Source organism: Salvelinus namaycush, chromosome 11 (assembly GCF_016432855.1).
Source record: "Salvelinus namaycush isolate Seneca chromosome 11, SaNama_1.0, whole genome shotgun sequence".
NCBI lineage: Eukaryota > Metazoa > Chordata > Actinopteri > Salmoniformes > Salmonidae > Salvelinus > Salvelinus namaycush.
In genome coordinates, this window is record NC_052317.1 from 21,049,045 (window position 1) to 21,071,425 (window position 22,381).

The window sequence follows — 22,381 nt, forward strand, 5'->3', positions numbered from 1 at the left end:
CGAGCCACGGAGCAGGAGGGGAGGACCGAGCCGGCCTGGAGGATAGGGGACATAGAGAGTCAAAGGATGCAGAAAGGGAGGAGAGGAGGGTTGAGGAGGCAGAGTCAGGAGATAGGTTAGAGAAGGTTTGAGCAGAGGGAAGAGATGATAGGATGGAAGAGGAGAGAGTAGCGGGGGAGAGAGAGCGAAGGTTGGGACGGCGCGATACCATCCGAGTAGGGGCAGTGTGGGAAGTGTTGGATGAGAGCGAGAGGGAAAAGGATACAAGGTAGTGGTCGGAGACTTGGAGGGGAGTTGCGATGAGGTTAGTGGAAGAACAGCATCTAGTAAAGATGAGGTCAAGCGTATTGCCTGCCTTGTGAGTAGGGGGGGAAGGTGAGAGGGTGAGGTCAAAAGAGGAGAGGAGTGGAAAGAAGGAGGCAGAAAGGAATGAGTCAAAGGTAGACGTGGGGAGGTTAAAGTCACCCAGAACTGTGAGAGGTGAGCCTTCCTCAGGAAAGGAGCTTATCAAGGCATCAAGCTCATTGATGAACTCTCCGAGGGAACCTGGAGGGCGATAAATGATAAGGATGTTAAGCTTGAAAGGGCTGGTAACTGTGACAGCATGGAATTCAAAGGAGGCGATAGACAGATGGGTAAGGGGAGAAAGAGAGAATGACCACTTGGGAGAGATGAGGATCCCGGTGCCACCACCCCGCTGACCAGAAGCTCTCGGGGTGTGCGAGAACACGTGGGCAGACGAGGAGAGAGCAGTAGGAGTGGCAGTGTTATCTGTGGTGATCCATGTTTCCGTCAGTGCCAAGAAGTCGAGGGACTGGAGGGAAGCATAGGCTGAGATGAACTCTGCCTTGTTGGCCGCAGATCGGCAGTTCCAGAGGCTGCCGGAGACCTGGAACTCCACGTGGGTCGTGCGCGCTGGGACCACCAGGTTAGGGTGGCCGCGGCCACGCGGTGTGAAGCGTTTGTATGGTCTGTGCAGAGAGGAGAGAACAGGGATAGACAGACACATAGTTGACAGGCTACAGAAGAGGCTACGCTAATGCAAAGGAGATTGGAATGACAAGTGGACTACACGTCTCGAATGTTCAGAAAGTTAAGCTTACGTTGCAAAAATCTTATTGACTAAAGTGATTAAAATGATACAGTACTGCTGAAGTAGGCTAGCTAGCAGTGGCTGCGTTGTTGACTTTGTTAGAAAGTGTAGCTGGCTAGGTAACCTCGATAGCTAGCTAGGTAACCTCGGTAACTGGCTAGATAATTAGTCTAAACTACACAATTGTCTTAGATACAAGGACAGCAAAGACAACTATGTAGCTAGCTAACACTACACTAATCAAATCGTTCCGTTGTAATGTAATAGTTTCTACAGTGCTGCTATTCGGTAGAAGTTGGCTAGCTAGCAGTGTGACTAGGTAGGAGAACGGCAGCGCGGCGGACGAAAATAGCTGGCTAGCTAACCGATAATTACTCTAGACTACGAATGTAATAGTTTCTACAGTGCTGCTAACACTACACTAATCAAGTCGTTCCGTTGTTCCGTTGAATGTAATAGTTTCTACAGTGCTGCTATTCGGTGGCTAGCTGGCTAGCTAGCTAGCAGTGTTGACTACGTTACGTTACGTTAAAAGAACGAAAATAGCTGGCTAGCTAACCGAAACTGGCTAGCTAACGCAACTATCTTAGATACAAAGACAGCAAAGACAACTATGTAGCTAGCTAACACTACACTAATCAAGTCGTTCCGTTGTTCCGTTGAATGTAATAGTTTCTACAGTGCTGCTATTCGGTGGCTAGCTGGCTAGCTAGCTAGCAGTGTTGACTACGTTACGTTAAAAGAACGAAAATAGCTGGCTAGCTAACCGAAATTAGTCTAAACTACACAATTATCTTTGATACAAAGACGGCTATGTAGCTAGCTAAGATCAAGCAAATCAAACCGTTGTACTGTAATGAAATGAAATGAAATGTGATACTACCTGTGGAGCGAAACACATAACTTTAGTAGTTGTGGTGCTTGGCTTGCACTTGCAAATTCAGTAGACATAACATTCTAATAAAATGGTGTTATTTGACGTGTGTAAGAAATTGTAATAGATACTGGAAACTAGTAATAACAATATTTCAACATAAGCCATCTTTTATACAAAATACACATACTCCTCATTTCTCTTGGACATATGCTGGACTTATTAAGATGACAACCACAGACACACACAACTCCCCTCCCCCATGACAATCACAGACACACACAACTCAAGGTTGGAGCACAAAACAAAGAACTATCTCAGGAACCAATGGAACGTTGACACCAGGCCTGATCAGGACTACCCAAGACCCAGATCGACCAATCGGAAGGCCAGACTACCAGATCAACCTACTTTGCTTGTTGCCTATATAAAACTGTACAACTGTTTAAACTATCTCTTTTCCGGACGATTCCATACGAATCAGACAGAAAGAGCCTTGCTGCAAGATTTTACTAAGATATCTTTACATGTGATTAAACGGCCTTATTATAAAATTATCCACCTCGTCCTATGTCTCCTCTTGTTCTCCTGTCTCCAGTAAACGTTTTATCAACACGTGTCAAATGAAAAGCTTATTTAACGCTTCAAATAATATTATATGACTACACGTCTTTTTTCACGCGCAAAAACCCAAACGGCGTTCAATGTGCCTCACCCTAATAAATTGGTCTATTTTCACCTCTTAATTTCACCTACTGTTCTGACTTGGTGGTGCACAAATAGCCTATAACCTGTTTTAGAAAAATGTAATCGAATATTGTAAGAGCTTTCATTGTCTGTTAATATGCCCCATTTATTTATCCCATGGTTCTGACTGGTACAGGGAGCACACTGTAAGAACGGCCCATGTTCTGAATTCTGTCGCTCTACATTTCAAAAGTGCTGCACAAATAGTTATATTGACTACGTCCGTCGTCGCTTTCTCATTGATGTCTTAATCGAAATTACGGATTGCCTCTTATCCGCTTGTCGTCCCCTTATGCCATAATTTGTACATCTCAATTGTCATTGGAAACCACATTTGTTTAAGCAAGTCAGCCATATCAGCTATGTTTTTTTAAAAGGCAGTAAATGAGGCTGAATGAACTGTTTCACTGCCAGCTGAAAGCCAGGTTTAGCAGTGGTAAGGTGTTGGTACTCTGCTGTTGGGACAACATTATGTAGGCCTTAACAGTTTGTGGGCAACGTTTGTCACCGTTATAGTGCAATTAATGTATTGCTTAGTGTTGTGTTGTGTAGTGACTTTGCTGGCATGCATCCCACATTTAATTTTTTTGCCCCACCAAGATGTACATGCTAAAATCGCCATTGACCAGCTGTAAAGTCAAAATTGGCTATATCGTACAATTTCATGAAAACAAAAATGGCATTAGATTAGGGTTAGCAGTGTGGTTAAAGTGTGGTTAAGGTTAGGTTTAGTTTAAAATCTGATTTTATGACTTTCTGGTTGTGCCAGCTAGTGACCACACTGCAGAGCTGCCTTCAGGGCAAGTTCATGACAATAAATTCCAACCTGCGGGTTTCTACCCACTGGGCACAGATGTAATTTCAATGTCTAATTTTGATTTACATTTGATTGAGTTGTCAACTAACGTGTATTTGTCACGATAGTCTTCTTGAATGACAGTGGACCAAGGCGCAGCGTATGCAAAATACATCTCTTTATTTTTGTAAGAGAGGGAAAAAACACGAAACAAACACTATACACAAACTAACCAAAACAACAAACGACCGTGAAGCTACAAACGCAAGTGCATACACAAACTACTTACGTTCAACATAGACAATTACCCACAAATGCATGATGCCTATGGCTACCTTAAATATGGCTCCCAATCAGAGACAAATGAAAGACATCTGTCTCTGATTGAGACCCACTCAGGCAACCATAGACATACCTAGAAACATACACTCCACCATAGACACAGCTAGACTTCTATACTACACATAAACCCAACTACTCTAATAAACCCCCTAAACCTTACAACCACCCTAGACACTACAAAAACCACATACATTCCCCATGTCACACCCTGACCTAACTAAAATAATTAAGAAAACAAAGAATACTAAGGCCAGGGCGTGACAGTATTCAATGTGAAATCAACAACAATTCTAACCATGTCATTGGATGTAGGTGAAAATTTAGGTGAAAACTTTTCACCTAAAAAAAGACAAAGATGACTGAAATCCCTTTACGTTGATGACTTTTTACAAATCGAATCAGTTTTCCATATTGATTTAACGTCAACACGTTGATTTTATCTGTTGAAATGATGTAGAAACAAAGTTGATTCAACCAGTTTGTGCCCAATGGGTAACTTCTGTCAAAGCAGCTCTAAATCTGAAACCCAACACCTCAAAAACATCTACATAGAAAATCTATCCAATGAATGGTTTTGCGCCAGCTCTGGTCTAGCGCCTATCCTTTAGTCCATGGAAAATTCCACTATTATGGGACATACAGTTAGAAAGAAAGGGGGTGCTTTTTTTCATTGTTATGTGACTGAAAAAAAGGACCCCTGTAGTTAAAAACAGCAGAAGACTGACTTCCACCGGGAGAGAGGAAGACTTTGTGAATGGAGCCAGCCTAGCGGTAGAATAGTTCATGACTGAGCTATTTCTCACAAGAAAACTCTCTCCATACAGCCAGACTCTGTTAAATAAAACATGTGCTCTATATCAGTGCATTAATCTCACCAATGCAACTGGGTATTTATGGTTTAGAAGCGTAGCTATGTGCCATGTATCGTGAACCAGCTGAACTCTGACGCAGCCTTACAGTTATAGGTCATGCTCAGCAAAATAGTTGTATATAAACTACATTTGCATGCCATTTATATAGACTTTCAACAGAGTCTTCACAACCTTACTGAAGAAAGTAGTTAGAGTAAATCATTGCTCACATACCAAAAAGACTTGTATGCCGTTTACATGCTTGGTAAACAACAGGTGTAGAGTAACAGTGAAACGCTTACTTACGTGCGCTTCCCAACAATACAGAGAAAAATACAATAGAGAAATAACAGAAAAGTAAAACACGTATTAATAAAAGTAATAATAACTTGGCTATATACACGGGTTACCAGTACCGAGTCGATGTGCAGGGGCACGAGGTAATTGAGATAGATATGTACATATAACTAGGTGTTCAGATGGGAAAGGGCAGTGTGGAGTGCAATAGTGATTGTGTCATCTGTGGATCTGTAGTGGCGGTATATGAATTGGAGTCGGTCCAGGGTGTCTGGGATGATGGTGTTATGAGCCATGACCAGCCTTTCAAAGCATTTTATAGCTACAGATCTGAGTACTACGAGGCGATAGTTATTTAGACAGGTTACCTTGGCATTCTTGGGCACAGGGACTATGGTGTTCTGCTTGAAACATGTAGGTATTACAGACTGGGTCAGGGAGAGATTGAAAATGTCAGTGAATACACATGCCAGCTGGTCAGCGTATGCTCTGAGTACGCGTTCGAGTAATCCGTCTGGCCCTGCGGCCTTGTGAATGTTAAGTTGTTTAAAGGTCTTACTCACATTGGCTACGGAGAGGGTGATCACACAGATCTGTTGTTCTTACAACAAAGCCTGGGCTAAAGGAGAGCATTTGTAATTTCATTATGACTTTGATACACCGAGAGCAAAGCACATACCTAACAGTGAACACAGCACATACCTCACAGTGAACCCAGCACATATCTCATAGTGAACACAGCACATACCTCACAGTGAACACAGCACTATCATGAACTATCGAACTATCATGGTCCAAACATAGCAAGACAGTCGTGAAGAGGGCACAACAAAACATTTCCCCCCTCAGGAGACTGAAAAGATTTGGCATGGGTCCCCAGATCCTCAAAAGGTTTTAGCTGCACCATCGATAGCATCCTGACCGGTTGCATCACCGCCTGGTATTGCAACTGCTCAGCATCTGACCGTAAGGCGCTACAGAGGGTAGTGCGTACGGCCCAGTACATCACTGGAGCCAAACTTCCTGCCACCCAGGACCTATATAATAGGTGGTGTCAGAGGAAAGGCCATAAAATTGTCAGAGACTCCAGTCACCCTGTATAGACTGTTTTCTATGCTACCGCACGGCAGGCGGTACCGGAGCGTCAAGTCTAGGACCAAAAGGCTCCTCAACAGCTTCTAAGACTGCTGAACAATTATTAAAATCGCCACTGGACTGTTTACATTGACCCCCCCCCCCCCCCCCCCCCCCCTTTGTGTACACTGCTGCTACTCATTGTTTATTATCTATGCATAGTCACTTCACCCCTACCTACACGTACAAATTACCTCAACTAACCTGTACCCCCGCACACTGACTCGGTACCGGTGCCCCCTGTATATAGCCTCGTTATTGTTATTCTTATTTTGCTAACTCTTCTTGAACTGCACTGTTGGTTAAGGGCTTCTAAGTAAGCATTTCACGGTAAGGTCTACACGTGTTGTATTCGGCGCATGTGACAAATAAAGTTTGATTTGATTTGAGCACATACCTCACAGTGAACACAGCACATACCTCACAGTGAACACAGCACATACCTCACAGTGAACACAGCACATACCTCACAGTGAACACAGCACATACCTCACAGTGAATGTGGTCAAAACAGATTTTATTCCAATGATTTAGAATGGAACCTGTACAGTAGGGAGGGTGACAGTCTCATGTGAAACAGGGTTCAACGTTTCTGCTGAGTTATTACTGTAGGTCAGGACAGGAGAGAACCCAGTCGGCATGCTGTGGAACTTCAGGCATGGGGCTAGCTAGCGTGCTCTGATTTACAATAGTTTCCACTTACCCATTTGGCCAGTGTTTAGTGGTTGTCTATCTTGGACCAAGGCTGTTTGTTTGGCTCCACTCTTTCCACAGCGGGTTCTACATGGAACCCAAAAGAGTTCTACTTGAAACTAAAATGGTTCTCTTATGGGGACAGCCAAAGAATCCTTTTGGAGCCCTTTTTTCTAAGAGTGTAGCTTCCATTTGTCATTAACCCACAGTATGTTCTGATAGCGGCCTAATGGTGTGCATAGTCAGCATGTTTGTGTCGTCCCCATTGATATCCATTCTAATCTGAGAAGATAGTATGTGTCCTAGACTCTCAGAAAGTAATTTGCTATCTAGAACAAAAAACTGTTCTTCAGCTGTCACCATAGGAGAACGCTTTGAAGAACCTTTTTAGGTTCTAGGTAAAACCACTTTGGTTCCAGGTAGAACCCTTTTGGGTTCCATGTAGCCCAAAACGGTGCTACCTGGAACCAAAAAGGGTTCTCCTACTTTGAATACAGCCGAAGGACCCTCATGGAACCCTTTTTTCTAAGAGTGTAGGTAAGTCAAGTACACTTCAAACCCTCTCTCCAACCCTAATTTGTTCCAATGGTTTTGAAAGTCACTTTCACTATTCGAGGCGTAATAAATGTTGCACTAACCACTAACCACACTGGTTGCACTAACCACACTGGTTGCACTAACCACACTGGTTGCACTAACCACACCGCACCCTCTCAGTCAAACAGGGACAAAGAAACTGTATCTCTCAGTAGTCTACGAACTGTAGCCTAGTGAAAATTGTGTCACTGTGTCATACATAATGGTTTGGCCAATCCTGGTGCAGGTGAGTGAGCGTGGCCTATTAGCATCAGTCCAATCACACCACAATGCTCAACCAATCAGGCGGCTTCTAGCGTGCAGAGTGCCGCCTCTGTCTCTCTTTGTGAGAATGTGTGTCTGCTGTATGAGGGTTCTGTCTTGTTTATTTCCACCTACAGTATGTGCCCATGCATGTGTTGGTAGATGTGATTCCATGTACATGTGTATACATGTGCGTGCTTGTATGTATAGTACCTACATGTGAATGCATGTTAGCATATCTGTATGAAATATGTGCCCAGTCATACAGGGCATGATGTGATGTCATACAGGGCATGATGTGTGTGTATGAGTGTGTACCGGACCTGGTGAACATGGACTAAATAGCAGTGGCAATTTTAGCATGTACATTTTGGTGGGGGGAAAAAAGAAAGTGGGATGCATGCCAGCAAATCCACTACACAACACAACACTAAACAATACATGAATTGCCCTGTAACGGTGACAAACTACTTGGCCATGACGTAGTGTCCCCATGAACGACAGAACACTGAGCCAATCACAGCGCAACCACAGAAAGCACTGAGCTAGGCTGAAACACCTGCATTTTGGAGCTGCCTTACTCAAGAAAACAAAACAGAGTATGTTCGTATGCAGCTTTATTAACTCAATGATATATGTATATATTTTTAATTGTTTGCAAACTGATACGTGACTCGTATTAATGCCAAAATAACATGGGAAACAGGCAAGCTCTGCCCCACCTGCCCTGAATACATTTTTCATTAGGGCAAATCAAGTCTGACATTTTAAAGTGTAAATTACAAACTGCACAGGAAAATGATCTGTGACAAGAGAGTGATCAAATGAAGATAGCAGATCTGTATGAAATATGTGCCCAGTCATACAGGGCTCTGACAGAGAGGGGAATGCGGCACATCCCTCTCTTCAAACGTCCCTTAAATGTACGCTGCTTTCTCTTAATAGGATTATATGGATCCCTTGCCAAGACAGAAACATTCCTTGCCTAGTCTGCATTTGGTCTATTTCTGCCACATGGTGCTCTGCAGAATCATATTAATTCCATCTATTTTCTCTTCTCTCTGTCTTTTTCAATGTCTATATCACACCATTCTATGTCTAACCTGGTTTACAGCTAACGTACAGTATGTCATCAAATGTTTATTATCTTGACTTCTGACTCACTGTGCATTTGAGTGGAAACGGTGAAGCACTGGATTAATGTGTGTTACACAATGGCCAGAGTGTTTTTACCATGCAATGCAATGCAGAGAGACGATTGGCAGAGCTTCAACACAGCTGATTGATGGCTCTGATGGCTCTAAGTGCAACGATATGCTGTTTTTAACACTGACACTATGCCAATAAAGGGCAAGGTGGAGAGGAAATCTACACTGCCTGCGGGTATTGTACAAGGTCCTATTTGGAAGACCTGCTCCTGTTCTTTTTTCTCCATGTTACATAACAAGGATGTTTTTTTCTCACCCCACCCCACTGCTCTTGCCTCCCAGTCCATACAAGAACCATCTCGACCAAGCCTGTACATTCCGGTGGTCGTCATAGCAACAAAGCAGCACCATCCCTCCTCGTCCTTTGTCCAAGCAGCTCCCTCTCTGCGTGGCTCCAGTTTCTCAGGGAAGAGGCTACTGGGATTTTATATGCAAGGATCCCCTAATTTAGCTTTCAAGAAGGGGGTGTGGAGGGATGGACATTTGAATGGCGGTGGTATGGCTGCTGTCCAACCAAGGGGCTTGCTTAGTGACACTGTAAACAGAAATGCAGATATCCCCCATCCCCTCCCCTGCCTACACACCCTCTTTCTGTTAGGTAAGAGAGCATAACCAGCACAAACTAGAAAACCGCTAGACATGCATGGGTTAGATGGAAGGATGTGTTACCAGCAATACAGACATTGTTCCTTCCACAAAGCAATTGCATCTTGCCATGTTGAATAGGAGTTATTCTAAGGCAAGGATTGTTGATGCAAATGTATCAATTACTCTATTGCATTGAATTCCTCCACCATTTGAATTGTACTTATGCTAAGGGGATCAGACTTAATAGTGGGGTGGCGGATAGCTGGTTAACTGTAAATGCAATGCTTGATGCTTGCAATGTACTTATATGGTGGCATTTTATCTTATTCCTCCTTAGTCCATTGATTCTGAGGTAACTGTATATTCTGAATTGGATTGTAAAACATGGGAAGTGAACAGGACATACTTAAATCACAATCAAATCCAAAGGTTTTATTGGTCACATCCGCCGAATACAACAGGTGTAGACTTTACCATGAAATATTTACTTACGAGCCCATTCCCAACAATGCAGAGTTTAAAAGTAAGACAAATATTTGCTGAATAAAAAAAGGAAATAGTAGCACAATAAAGACAATAATGAGGCTTTATACGAGTATCAGTACCGAGTCAATGTTCAGGGGTACGAGGTAGTTGAAGTAATTGAGGTAATGCAGTATGCACATGTGGGTAGGGGTAAAAGTGACTAGACAATCAGAATCAGTGGTGGAAAAAGTTAGTAAAAATAAAGATACCTTAATAGAAAATTACTTAAGTAAAACTAGAATTCACCCAGTAAAATTCTACTTAAGTAAAAGTCTAAACGTATTTGGTTTAAATATATACTTAAGTATCAAAAGTAAATGTAATTGCTAAAATATACTTAAGTATCAAAAGTGAAAGTAAAAGTATAAATGATTTCAAATTTCTTATATTAAGCAAACCAGATGGCACCATTTTCTTGTTTTAAAAAAATGTATGGATAGCCAGGGGCACACTCCAACACTCAGACATTATTTACAAATGAACCCTGCGTGTTTAGTGAGTCCACCAGATCAGAGTCAGTAGTGATGACCAGGGATGTTCTGTTGATAAGGGCGTAGATTTAACCATTTTCCTGTCCTGCTAAGCATTCGAAATGTAACAAGTACTTTTGGGTGTCAAGGTCAATGTACGGAGTAAAAAGTATCATATTTTCTTAAATAATGTAGTGAAGTAAAAGCAAAAGTAGTAAAAAAATATAGTAAAGTAAAGTACAGATACCCCAAAAAACTACTTAAGTAGTACTTCAAAGTATTTTTACTTAAGAACTTTACACCACTGATCAGGATATAATAAACAGAGTAGCAGCAGCCTGTGTGAAGGGTGAAAATGTGTCAATATGCATGTGTGTGTGCGTGCGTGCGTGCGTGCGTGCGTGCGTGCGTGCGTGCGTGCGTGCGTGCGTGCGTGCGTGCGTGCGTGCGTGCGTGCGTGCGTGCGTGCGTGTGTGTGTGTGTGTGTGGTTACTGGAGTGTGTGGGTAGAGTCTAGTGAGTGTGCATAGAGCCAGTGCAAGAGAGTCCAGTGCCAAACAATTAAGATGAATAAATAATAAAGGGGGTCAATGTAAATAGTCCGCTAGGCATTTGATTAACTGTTCAGCAGTCTTATGGCTTGGGGGTAGAAGGTGTTCAGGTGCCTTTTGGTCACTGACTTGGCGCTCCAGTACCGCTTGCTGTGCGCTAGCAGAGAGAGCAGTCTATGACTTCTGTGGCTGGAGTCTTTGACAGTTTTTAGTGCCTTCCTCTGACACAGCCTGGTATAGAGCCATTCTGTTGTGCTCTTGTAAAACCCCAGAAAACTTCAGTCAATTCCAAGGTATACAGACATTTTTGTTTTGATTCATTTTCTCTCCAGAATGGGGTGGGGACTGTGTCAACAAAGATGTCCTAGAATGCATTTTTGATGGTACCTGAAGATTAATAAAGTGTAGGAAAACTTCAAAACATTGCATTTCTAATGCTTGTGGTACTGATTTGACAGTCTAGTAAAGGCAGCAAAAACACTTTGATATAAAACATACAAGCACAAGATATGGGGTGTAATCATTAGTCTAAACAGTTGCAAAACAAATTCAGGTAGGTCCCTCCCCATTTTGTAACGTTTGCTTCCGTTTAAGGAAACATTTTGCAACAGAATACGGGTAATTCATATGCCCCTGCTTTGGTGCAGGGACTTCTTTTTTTATTTTGGGGGGAAAATGCCAAGAACAACATGACAAAGGTAAAGTACATGACTAGGGAATTTGCCAGCCAACTTTTCTCCGTAGTGACCTGCTTTCTACTTTATGATTGGCTGACTTGCTTCTGACTGAGCCAATCAGTACACTTTGCAACTTTTCTGTTGTAGGGCCAGATAGGATGTAGGTTAAAGGTCCGACAACAAAACTTGCCAGCACTCCCTTCCCAGCAGGCAGGCAGGCAGCAGAGGGAGGAGGACAGGCTAAGTCAATATTTATGTCCTGTGAAGTGTCGATTTTTGCTGCACCTCCAGGGGGAAAAATCCCCCCTTGTTCCCTTACAGAGTAAACACATTGTTCTACCACGTGACTGACTGACATCTTCCTTGGCTAAAATACTTATTGGTTCTGGTCCAGTCTAGCCAAGGGAGGGGACAGTGATGAATCAGCGGAAACACAGGCTGCCGCTGCAAGCTCAGCAAAGAGATCAGTAGGATAATTCGGCATTTCCCCCAAGTCCTAGAAGGAGCTTAAATAGATATACAAACATTGAAGAGGATGACATAATATTATGAAGATGTTATCAGTGGAGCAGTCAGGTAACCTAGTGGTTAGAGCTTTGGGATTGCTAATTTGAATCCCCATGCTGAAAAGGTGAGAGGAAAGAATCTGTTGATATCTGTTTCTGTTTCTCAGGAGAAGTTGGGCTATGCAAAAAACACATTTCCAATACACATGTGGAGTAGGACAAATATGAGCACCCTCCTATTCATGATCAATTCAAATGTGGATCAGTAACTGGGTAACTTCGTAAAAAAAACTACTTTGGATTTCACCTCATTTTAACATTCTATCATAAAGAGCACATGTTCAACTTCATTAAAAAAACTAGTTTTCCATTCTCAAGAGGCTAAATTTAAAAAACTTATACATAGGGAAAGGGGGATACCTAGTCAGTTGTACAAATTCATTATCAAATCAAATGTGGATCAGATTTCCGGTCACAACTTGCAGACTTGTTTACGTGCTGCTGTGCGTCTTGTTGCTAACCTTACTTTGCTACCTGACAACTTTACGTTTTTTACTTTTTAATTACCATTTATATATTTTTTTTTTCCCTCACTCACTCAATTTTTTTTTTTTTTTTCATTCATCTTTTTCACTCCGGACACTTAATCTGGACGTGGTTCGTCAGGACCTCCACCAGCCGAAGCTAAGTAGTAACATTAACATGATGCCTTCTAATTGCAGTCGCTGTACTCATAATATACAGGAGAACGATCACCTTACAGCGAGGATAGCTGTGCTGCAAGCCCAGCTTCAGACGCAATCATTAGGCAAGGGTAATTTCAGTGTAGGAAAGGATGAAACAGCGTCTGTGCCACCAGTAAGTACAGATAGTAGTATAAATCCCCTCGCATGGGTCACAGTGTCTCCTAACCCCTCCTGTCTCAGCCTCCAGTATTTATGCTGTAGTAGTTTATGTGTCGGGGGGCTAGGGTCAGTCTGTTATATCTGGAGTATTTCTCCTGTCTTATCCGGTGTCCTATGTGAATTTAAGTATGCTCTCTCTAATTCTCTCTTTCTCTCTTTCTTTCTTTCTTTCTCTCTCTCGGAGGACCTGAGCCCTAGGACCATGCCTCAGGACTACCTGGCATGAAGACTCCTTGCTGTCCCCAGTCCACCTGGCCGTGCTGCTGCTCCAGTTTCAATTGTTCTGCCTGCGGCTATGGAACCCTGACCTGTTCACCGGACGTGCTACCTGTCCCAGACCTGCTGTTTTTAACTCTCTAGAGACAGCAGGAGCGGTAGAGATACTCTCAATGATCGGCTATGAAAAGCCAACTGACATTTACTCCTGAGGTGCTGACCTGTTGCACCCTCGACAACTACTGTGATTATTATTATTTGACCATGCTGGTCATTTATGAACATTTGAACATCTTGGCCATGTTATGTTATAATCTCCACCCGGCACAGCCAGAAGAGGACTGGCCACCCCTCATAGCCTGGTTCCTCTCTAGGTTTCTTCCTAGGTTTGGGGCTTTCTAGGGAGATTTTCCTAGCCACTGTGCTTCTACACATGCATTGCTTGCTGTTTGGGGTTTTAGGCTGGGTTTCTGTACAGCACTTTGAGATATCAACTGATGTAAGAAGGGCTATATAAATACATTTAATTTGATTTGATCAGTAACTGGGTAACTTCGTAAAAAATACATTGGATTTCACCTCATTTTAACATTCTATCATAAAGAGCACATGTTCAACTTCATAAAAAAACTAGTTTTCCAATCTCAAGAGGCTAAATTAAAAAATATACAGTATATAGGATATATATAGGGAAAGGGGGATACCTCGTCAGTCAGTTGTACAACTGAAATGTGTCTTCCGCATTTAACTCAACCCCTCTGAATCCGAGAGGTGCGGGGGGCTGCCTTAATCGACATCCACGTCTTCGGCGCCCAGGGAACAGTGGGACACCTGCCTTGCTCAGGAGCAGAATGTCAGATTTTTATCTTGTCAGCTCAGAGATTCGATCCAGCAACCTTCTGGGTACTGGCCCAACGCTCTAACCACCAGGATATCGTATGTTTGTATTAAGTGTCATGTGCCAGGGTTGACTGTTACAGGGTCGACGACTTCATCTTAAATCAGCCATAAATCCCCTTGTGACAGGGGAAATGGAAGCTTGTTGTGTGCAACAGGGAGGGGAAATTGAATGCAAGCTTCACAAAAAAAACAGAGTTGACGTGTTACGCTCGACCTGCTCAGTTTTCCACTATAAAACACAAGAAAATGGCCAGAAAGTGTAGAACCATCTCACCTGCTTTACACTAAGATTTGACTATTAGATACGGATGCTCAATACGGAAGTGGTCCGATGAAGCTGATGCTAAGCTACAGCACTGTTTTGCTCGCACAGACTGGAAAATATTCCGGGATTCATCCAAATGGTATTGAGGAGTTTATCACATCATTCACATCTTCGTTAATAAGTACATTGACGACGTTGTCCCCAAAGTGACTATAAGTACATATCCAAACAAGAAGTCATGGATTACAGGAAACATCCGCACTGAGCTAAAGGCTAGAGCTTCCGCTTTCAAGGAGCAGGACACTAATCCAGACGCTTATAAGAAATCCCCCTATGTGAGAATGCTGTTCATTGACTACAGCTCAGCGTTTAATACCATAGTGCCCTCCAAGCTCATCACTAAGCTAAGGACCCTGGGAATGAACACCTCCCTTTGCAACTAGATCCTTGACTTCCTAACGGGCCGGCCTCAGGTGGTGAGGTTAGGCAACAACACATTCGCCTTGCTGACCCTCAACACCAGGATCCCTTAGGTGTGCGTGCTCAGTCCCCTCCTGTACTCCCTGTTCACCTCCCACTGTGTGGCCACGCACATCTCCAACACCATCATTAAATTTTCCAACGACACGACGTGGTAGGCTTGATCACAGACGAAAATGAAGCAGCCTATAGGGAGGAAGACAAGAGACCTGGCAGTGTGGTGCCAGAACAACAACCTCTCTCTCAACATGGGTAAGACAAAGGAGCTTATCGTGGACTACAGGAACGGAGGGAAGAATACTCCCCCATTCACATCGACGTCTGTGGTAGAGCGAGTCGAGAGCTTCAAGTTCCTCGGTGTCCACATCACTAAGGACCTATCATGGTCCAAAAACACCAACACAGTCGTGAAGAGGGCACAACAATGCCTCTTCCCCCTCAGGAGGCTGAAGAAATTTGGAATGGACCTCAGATCCTCTAAAAAGTTCTCGGTATCCAAGCAAGGAGCTACAGAGGGTATACGGCCCCATACATCACTGTAGCTGAACTCCCTGCCATCCAAGACCTCTATACCAAGCGGTGTCAGAAGGCCATAAAAAGTTGTCACGACTCCAACGAAGTCATAGACTGTTCTCTCTGCTACTGCACGGTAAGCAGTTCTGGAGTGCCAAGTCTGGGACCAAAAGGCACATGAACACCTTCTACCCCCAAACCATAAGACTGCTGAACAGTTAATTAAATGGCTACCCTGAAATTATGTATTCATTATTTCATTATCATTATTATGTATTCATTAATTATTATGTATTCATCTAAATTGTTTAGCACCGACTCCCTTGCACTGGCTCTATGCACACTCACTAGACCCTACCCACACACTCACACATACTACACTAAAACTCCAACACGCACGCACGCACGCACGCACGCACGCACGCACGCACGCACGCACGCACGCACGCACGCACGCACGCACGCTCCCTCACTCCCTCCCTCCCTCCCTCCCTCACTCACTCACTCACTCACTCACTCACTCACTCACTCACTCACTCACTCACTCACTCACTCACTCACTCACTCACTCACTCATTCACTCACTCACTCACTCTACATACGCTGCTGCTCTGTTTATTATATGTCCTGATTACCTAGTCCCTTTTACCCTACCCACATGTACATACTGTATTACCTCAACTACCTCGTACCCCTGCACATTGACTCGGTACTGATAGTGCTTGTATATAGCCTCATTGTTTTTGTGTTAATATTTTGTACTTTTTTTAAAGCAAATATTTGTCTTACTTTTTAACTCTGCACTGTTGGGAATGGGCTTATAAGTAAGAATTTCACTGTAAAGTCTACACCTATTGTATTCGGCGCATGTGTCCAATTAAATTGTATTTGATTTGATGTTCAATGTTTCTTTTGAAAAATATGTAAAAATGAATAGTTTCACCATGCTTTACAATGATGATAAAAACTTTGAGAAACGTTAGCGTTAAGGGGCTTAAAAGTCAGAGGATGCTTAGAGGGACATGTCAAATTCTGAATTTTGGCACTTTAGCAAGTCTTTATTCGTGTTAAAATCTCATTTATTGAATTTTCCATGTGGTCTATGTTAAAGGACACTTCATTTAATATAAAAGGATTTTAAATTTCAACATGTGTGCATGTTTCAACTTAAAATAGCAAAGGGACACAAAAGACACTCATTTCGTGGAACGACCAAACTGTTGACACTAGGGTAGAGTTGAACATAGTCTCACATGGCCTGGGCTTCCGAGGCTAAATTTAACATAATCAAGTCATACAATGTTGAAAGGGAAGTTCAACCTCCAGGTCTGCTACCATGCCGGAGGACAAGGCTGCTTTGTCGGAGGAGCCCTTCCTTGATACAATATCTCTAGCCCTATTCTCCACACATGACCTAAGACATGCAAGGAATACCCTCACCCCTCAGACAGAAAATCAGTCTCGCAAGGACACCACATACAATCTATTCCAGCCCTAACACAAAGTAAACTCGTTACTCAAAAAATAATTAGCTATTGTCTGTGAAACTATGTTGTTATGGGATGCCAAAGAAATCAGCGCCAACATACAGTAAATAGTAGGCAGCTGCCTGCCACTTGGTGATTAACTTGTCAGGCAACGCTCACATTTGAGCGTGAGCACGTGTATGACCGGTTATATTGGATGTTTTCTAGTCTTGTTCACAGGTGTGATATTACCAGCACTGACAGGGGAAGATTGATTTTTTACAACGCAGTCCTTTACTCCTTTCAGTTTTAAATCTCAAAGTAGCGGGGAAATATTGTGACACCCATTGCGTGAAACAGCAACATGGCCAGCTGTAGCCCAATACGCAACACTATTCACACCACGCTAACACTTATGGTCTAGAGCAGGTCCAGTCCAGATTTAAGCTTATGATCCCAGATTCATCTTGATTGAAAATTGAAGTCTCCCTTGTGCATGTGCTGGTGTGAAATATTTTAAGACTATTAATCTGGATTCAATTACAGTGATCATGTTCCTGGGCATCAATGCCAGAGAATACCCTAGTGTTTTTTTTCCCTCCCTTTCTCAATGTGTTAACTGCAATAGTGTCCACCAGAGACCCTTTCCTCAGTCAGCCAGCGTAGGGCACTTCCAGTTTTGCGCTCAGTGGGAATTTCATGCAATTAGAGGAATTTCGTCAAAGGAACTTGGATGACCTTAGGATTTCACTTCCGAAATGCCCTGGTTATGCTATACCGTCGCATTAGTCCTACATGCCACATTTTGGCAAACTGGTTTTGAGACAAGAATTAAAAACAGTCAAAGTTGTGGTAAAATAAAGGTTTAAATGTAAAAAACAAAAACCAGGTTCAGCAAATGCAGCTTTTACCAAATCAGGTGCATAACAGTATATCAGTTAACAAAAAAGGATAAAACTCCTTCATGAGTCTTATAGGAACTCTACAATTGGCAAGACGGATGGACGGACCCGAATGTAAAAGACAACAGTATTTGGAGCCAGACATCTAAAGTGTACCATACAACATGATCCAGGAATGTGTCAAATCTGGAGACAGAAATGTTGCCATTTAAATACACTTCCTAGTTATAGTTAACATTGAAACAGTACATAGTTTAAAAGGCAGGTCAACATACATAAAGTACACAAACTAGCCATAGGTTTTATTAAGAAAATGACATGCCACCCAGCCCTAGTCTTCAGTGTCAATATGTGCTTTAGATCATGTCAAGTCGACAGACTGCAGGGAAAGAGACCAAATGAGAACTTAAAAACAGTTACGTTACAAATACTCCCCACTAGAAAACAACCACCACAAGAGGGGAAAGACAATACCCTGTCAGACATTCTCTTTCCCTCCCCCCATATGTTAACACCAGATTTAATTCCATGTTAAGTTGACCAGCCAACTTTAAGCTACATAAAAGTACAAGGTTAGAATAATTTCAGTGGAAAATAAAAATTACAAATACAGTACTAGTTTGACATTTCAGCCATTTAAAAAAAAATGAGAGGGTGAGGGGAAGGGGACTAAGTCCAGAGAGCAGTGGATCTCATTGGGTCTAATAGTCCACAGGTTCATCTCCCTCCTCGCTGAGCAAACAGGTGCGGATCAGTGCCGCCGTCACGGCATACGGGTCGCAATTGGCCGACGGGCGGCGGTCCTCGAAGTAGCCCTTCTTCTCCTGGCCCACGGTGCGAGGGATGCGGATACTGGCGCCACGGTTGGCTACGCCAGCAGAGAACTCGTGGATGTTGGAGGTTTCATGGTGGCCGGTGAGGCGACGGGCGTTGTCAAGCCCCCCTTTAGGGTCATAGGCGCGGATGTGGTAGCTATGCCTCTTCCCCAGCCTCTCAATGGACTCCTCAATGGCCCTGAGCAGGAAAGATAATTAAATTAAAACACAGAAAAGTAGACAGGTGGGTCAGTAGCATTTATTACCTAGAGAACATTCAAATAAGTCTGGCTTAATTCAATATCCAAAAGACATACAGATTGGGTGCTATTGAACAAACAAATGATGCATGCCAATTTCTCATTAAACCTTACATGACTGCATCTTGATAAGATCCAGTACTCACTTCAACCCGCCTTCTTCCCGCATCTCCTTGGTGCTGAAATTGGTGTGGCAGCCAGCACCGTTCCAGTTCCCAGGGATAGGCTTGGGGTCAAATGAGGCCACCACGCCGAAGTCCTCACACACCCGGTGGAGGATGAAGCGAGCCACCCAGAGGTGATCACCCATGTTGATGCCTTCACAAGGACCAACCTGGAACTCCCACTAAAAATAGACAAAACAAGTGTTTGAGTGCGAGAGTCTTATGAGTCAGTCTTTTCTATTGGCGGATCCTATGCAATCACAGAAACGCCAAATTGTAAAACAGGATTTGAGCTCACCTGTGCAGGCATTACTTCAGCATTGGTGCCACAGATCATGACCCCAGCATACAGACAGGCTCTATAGTGGGCTTCCACAATATCTCTACCATAGGCCTTGTCAGATCCCACTCCACAATAATAGGGACCTATAGAGAAACATGGTTAAATAACAATTCAGATATTTCACAAACTAATGCATTTGCTGGGATAGCAAGTTGTATAAGGTCAGTCAAAGATCACTATGATGGGTCTTTACCTTGTGGGCCAGGGAAGCCGTTGTTGGGCCAGCCGAATGGGTGTCCATCAGTGCCTAGGATTGTGTACTCTTGCTCCATGCCAAACCAAGGGACCTGGTTCTCAACCATGTCCATGACTTTCTTACACGTCAAACGAAGGTTGGTTTCTGTTAAATAAATGTACCCATATTAGACACTAAAGCAAAAAAGTTTAAATAAAAGCAACCTTAGCAAGACCGCTGCACACCAATAATTCTAGGTTACCTGCAGGCTTGTGGTTGTACTTCAGCACTTCACACAATACCAATTTGTTGGGGTCTTTGCGGAAGGGATCTCTGAACATTGCAGAAGGAATCAAATACATATCACTGTTTGAGCCCTCAGACTGGTAGGTGCTGGAGCCATCAAAGTTCCATTCCGGCAGTTCTATAGAATCAAAGCAAATTATTTAGTTAACGCAAGTCAGTCAAAACTACTAGGTAGGCTACAAAATAAATTATGCCTACAACCCCCAGAACTCAAATGCCAACCAACAAAGAAAAAAGTAAGCCCTTCCGTTCTAATTATTGCATACCCTCGATACTCTTGGGCTCCGAATCCAGCGTTCTGGTTTTACAGCGGAGTCCCTCTCCGGTTCCATCGATCCAGACGTACATGACTTGGACTTTGTCTCCCTGAGGGAGTTCCATGTACTGCTGTTTAACAGCCTTACTCAGTTCGGCGCTGGCGGACATAGCCATCTTGTTTGTTATAAAACACCTAAGAAATGACGACGAAAAGACAGAAGACATGATGAGACTACATCAAAGCAGCCGCTTACTTGACCAGCATTGATTTCGTTGAATAAACATGTTGCATAACAGCGCGTTCGGAGACAGGGTTGTGTATTGTTCCAAAACGAATCTAAGCACGCAAGCTAAGATTGACATTGGTTTAAACTAAAACTACCTCTTGGGTCTTCTGGGGATTGCTGAAACACCACACACTGTAGTCATGGCTACACACTATTGCAATTCTAATATTACATCGCACATTTCCTTCATAATTTACAGAACAATGAACCTAACACAGCTTCAGAGAGAGGATATCAATACATTAGGAAAGACACCACAAACTTCACTAATCTGACAACAACAAAAAAGCATTTCTAAAAGGAAAAAGTGACCAAATTGGAAACAAAACAAGGTGTCATGTATTTCTCTGGAACGGGGAAATAACTTGGCTACAATATAATAGGTCAAGTAAAAAAGGTATGTAGTAGCTATATCATAAGGAATAAATAGAAAATTACCTGGAAAAACGAGAAATTTTAAATAAAATTTAAAGGACTGGCAAGTCCAATATTTTTTTTTTTTTTCTGGCAAGTCCAATATAATGTTAAAAGATATCCCGATAGTTGTTCTCTCATTCTAGCTTCGACCTCTTGTTTCAGTTCAATTTATAACAAGAGAGTTGGAGCTCGGAGTCTTTGATTGGTCAGAGAAAAACACGATTTGTTTATTCCAAAGTGAGTGACAGCACACGCGGCTCGATCATTGGACAGGGTTCGAGGTGCAACGCCCTCTAGTATAGTTAAAAAGCATTGCGTGTCATTTTGTGTGACTGATACAATGTATCCAGTACAGTACAGTTTATACAATAACCAGTGTAGGCTATTTAGTACCTACACCATTACAAAGAGCAGAAAACTTTAGGTTACATAAAGTACTACAATGGCTAGAAATATATGCATATTTAAAGCCAATCGAGATTTGATGGGAGATATACCTAAATTCCATCTCAGGGAAAATAAAACTCCCTCAAAAAGCCTCTCATCATTATATCAACAGAAATGATGAACTAGTTGACAGGAGCTATATTCCCAACGCCACCCTGTGGTACAAATAGGCTATTGATGTACTGAGAAACTAGTAGTCAAGGCCTATAATTACAAATAACTGAATACCAATTACATTTATCTAGTTTCTCAGCTCAGAAAATATTACATTTGATGAAAAGCCTTCGTATGCTATAGAAATCATTCACATTAGCATTTGTAGGTAAATATTTGTCATTTCTGCAACATTGATCAAATTAGAGGTCTGCACAATTAATGAACTACTACTACAGGACCTTCATTTCTGTATTATTCTGAAGTAGGCTATATCATGGTCACTGTAGAGTAGCAGAAAAGTTGAAATCATCTCTTTGGCCTTGGGGTATTGGTTTTCCATGAGGGGAGAGAAGGATGACTAGACTACAGTAGGCTACAAAGTGAGAGATGGTGTCAAGACATTCCAATTTCACTCAACAATGATACATTTGGAACATTTGCCGTTTATGACATCACTTCAAGAATGCAAAACTTGTGAAAAGACTTTGCTGTAAAAAAAAAAATACTATTGGTGTTCCTATAGGCCTAACTTTTATTTCTATATGGACAACTACTTAATCTCACCAGAATGTCATTGATCAGACCAAAGGGATGCCTTTTGTAAGTTTAAGACGGCACACATCTCAAATGACACAAGGAACAGGTGTGTAGCTATGACTGATGCACGTTTTTACTCTGTGTCTACTACCTTAGATAAATAACATTTGAATTTCAAATGAAAATGTAACATTTAATTTAAGAAAATTGTCTTTCACTTTCTGTGGTCTACTTTTAGGAAGACAATGTGATAAAGCACTTGTGGAACTTATCAAAGATTTAAAACATTTTAATTTCTTCAATACATTTGAATTTGCCAGTGCGCGCTCATTTCTTCAGTTAAATCAGTAGCTACCATTGTTGATTCTGTATATCTTG

General features: G+C 42.5%; 1 protein-coding gene across 1 annotated transcript; it reads right to left on the reverse strand.

The window, feature by feature from the left end:
- Window positions 1–17,783: 17,783 nt before the first annotated feature.
- LOC120055904 (glutamine synthetase) lies at window positions 17,784–21,013 on the reverse strand. The gene is made up of 7 exons (XM_039003946.1): window positions 20,885–21,013; window positions 20,168–20,352; window positions 19,858–20,019; window positions 19,614–19,760; window positions 19,376–19,503; window positions 19,060–19,259; window positions 17,784–18,852 (listed from the first exon to the last, which is right to left on the reverse strand). Exons 2-7 carry the CDS (start codon window positions 20,331–20,333, stop codon window positions 18,540–18,542), a joined length of 1,116 nt encoding a protein of 371 aa, XP_038859874.1. The 5' UTR covers window positions 20,334–20,352; window positions 20,885–21,013; the 3' UTR covers window positions 17,784–18,539.
- Window positions 21,014–22,381: the final 1,368 nt, after the last annotated feature.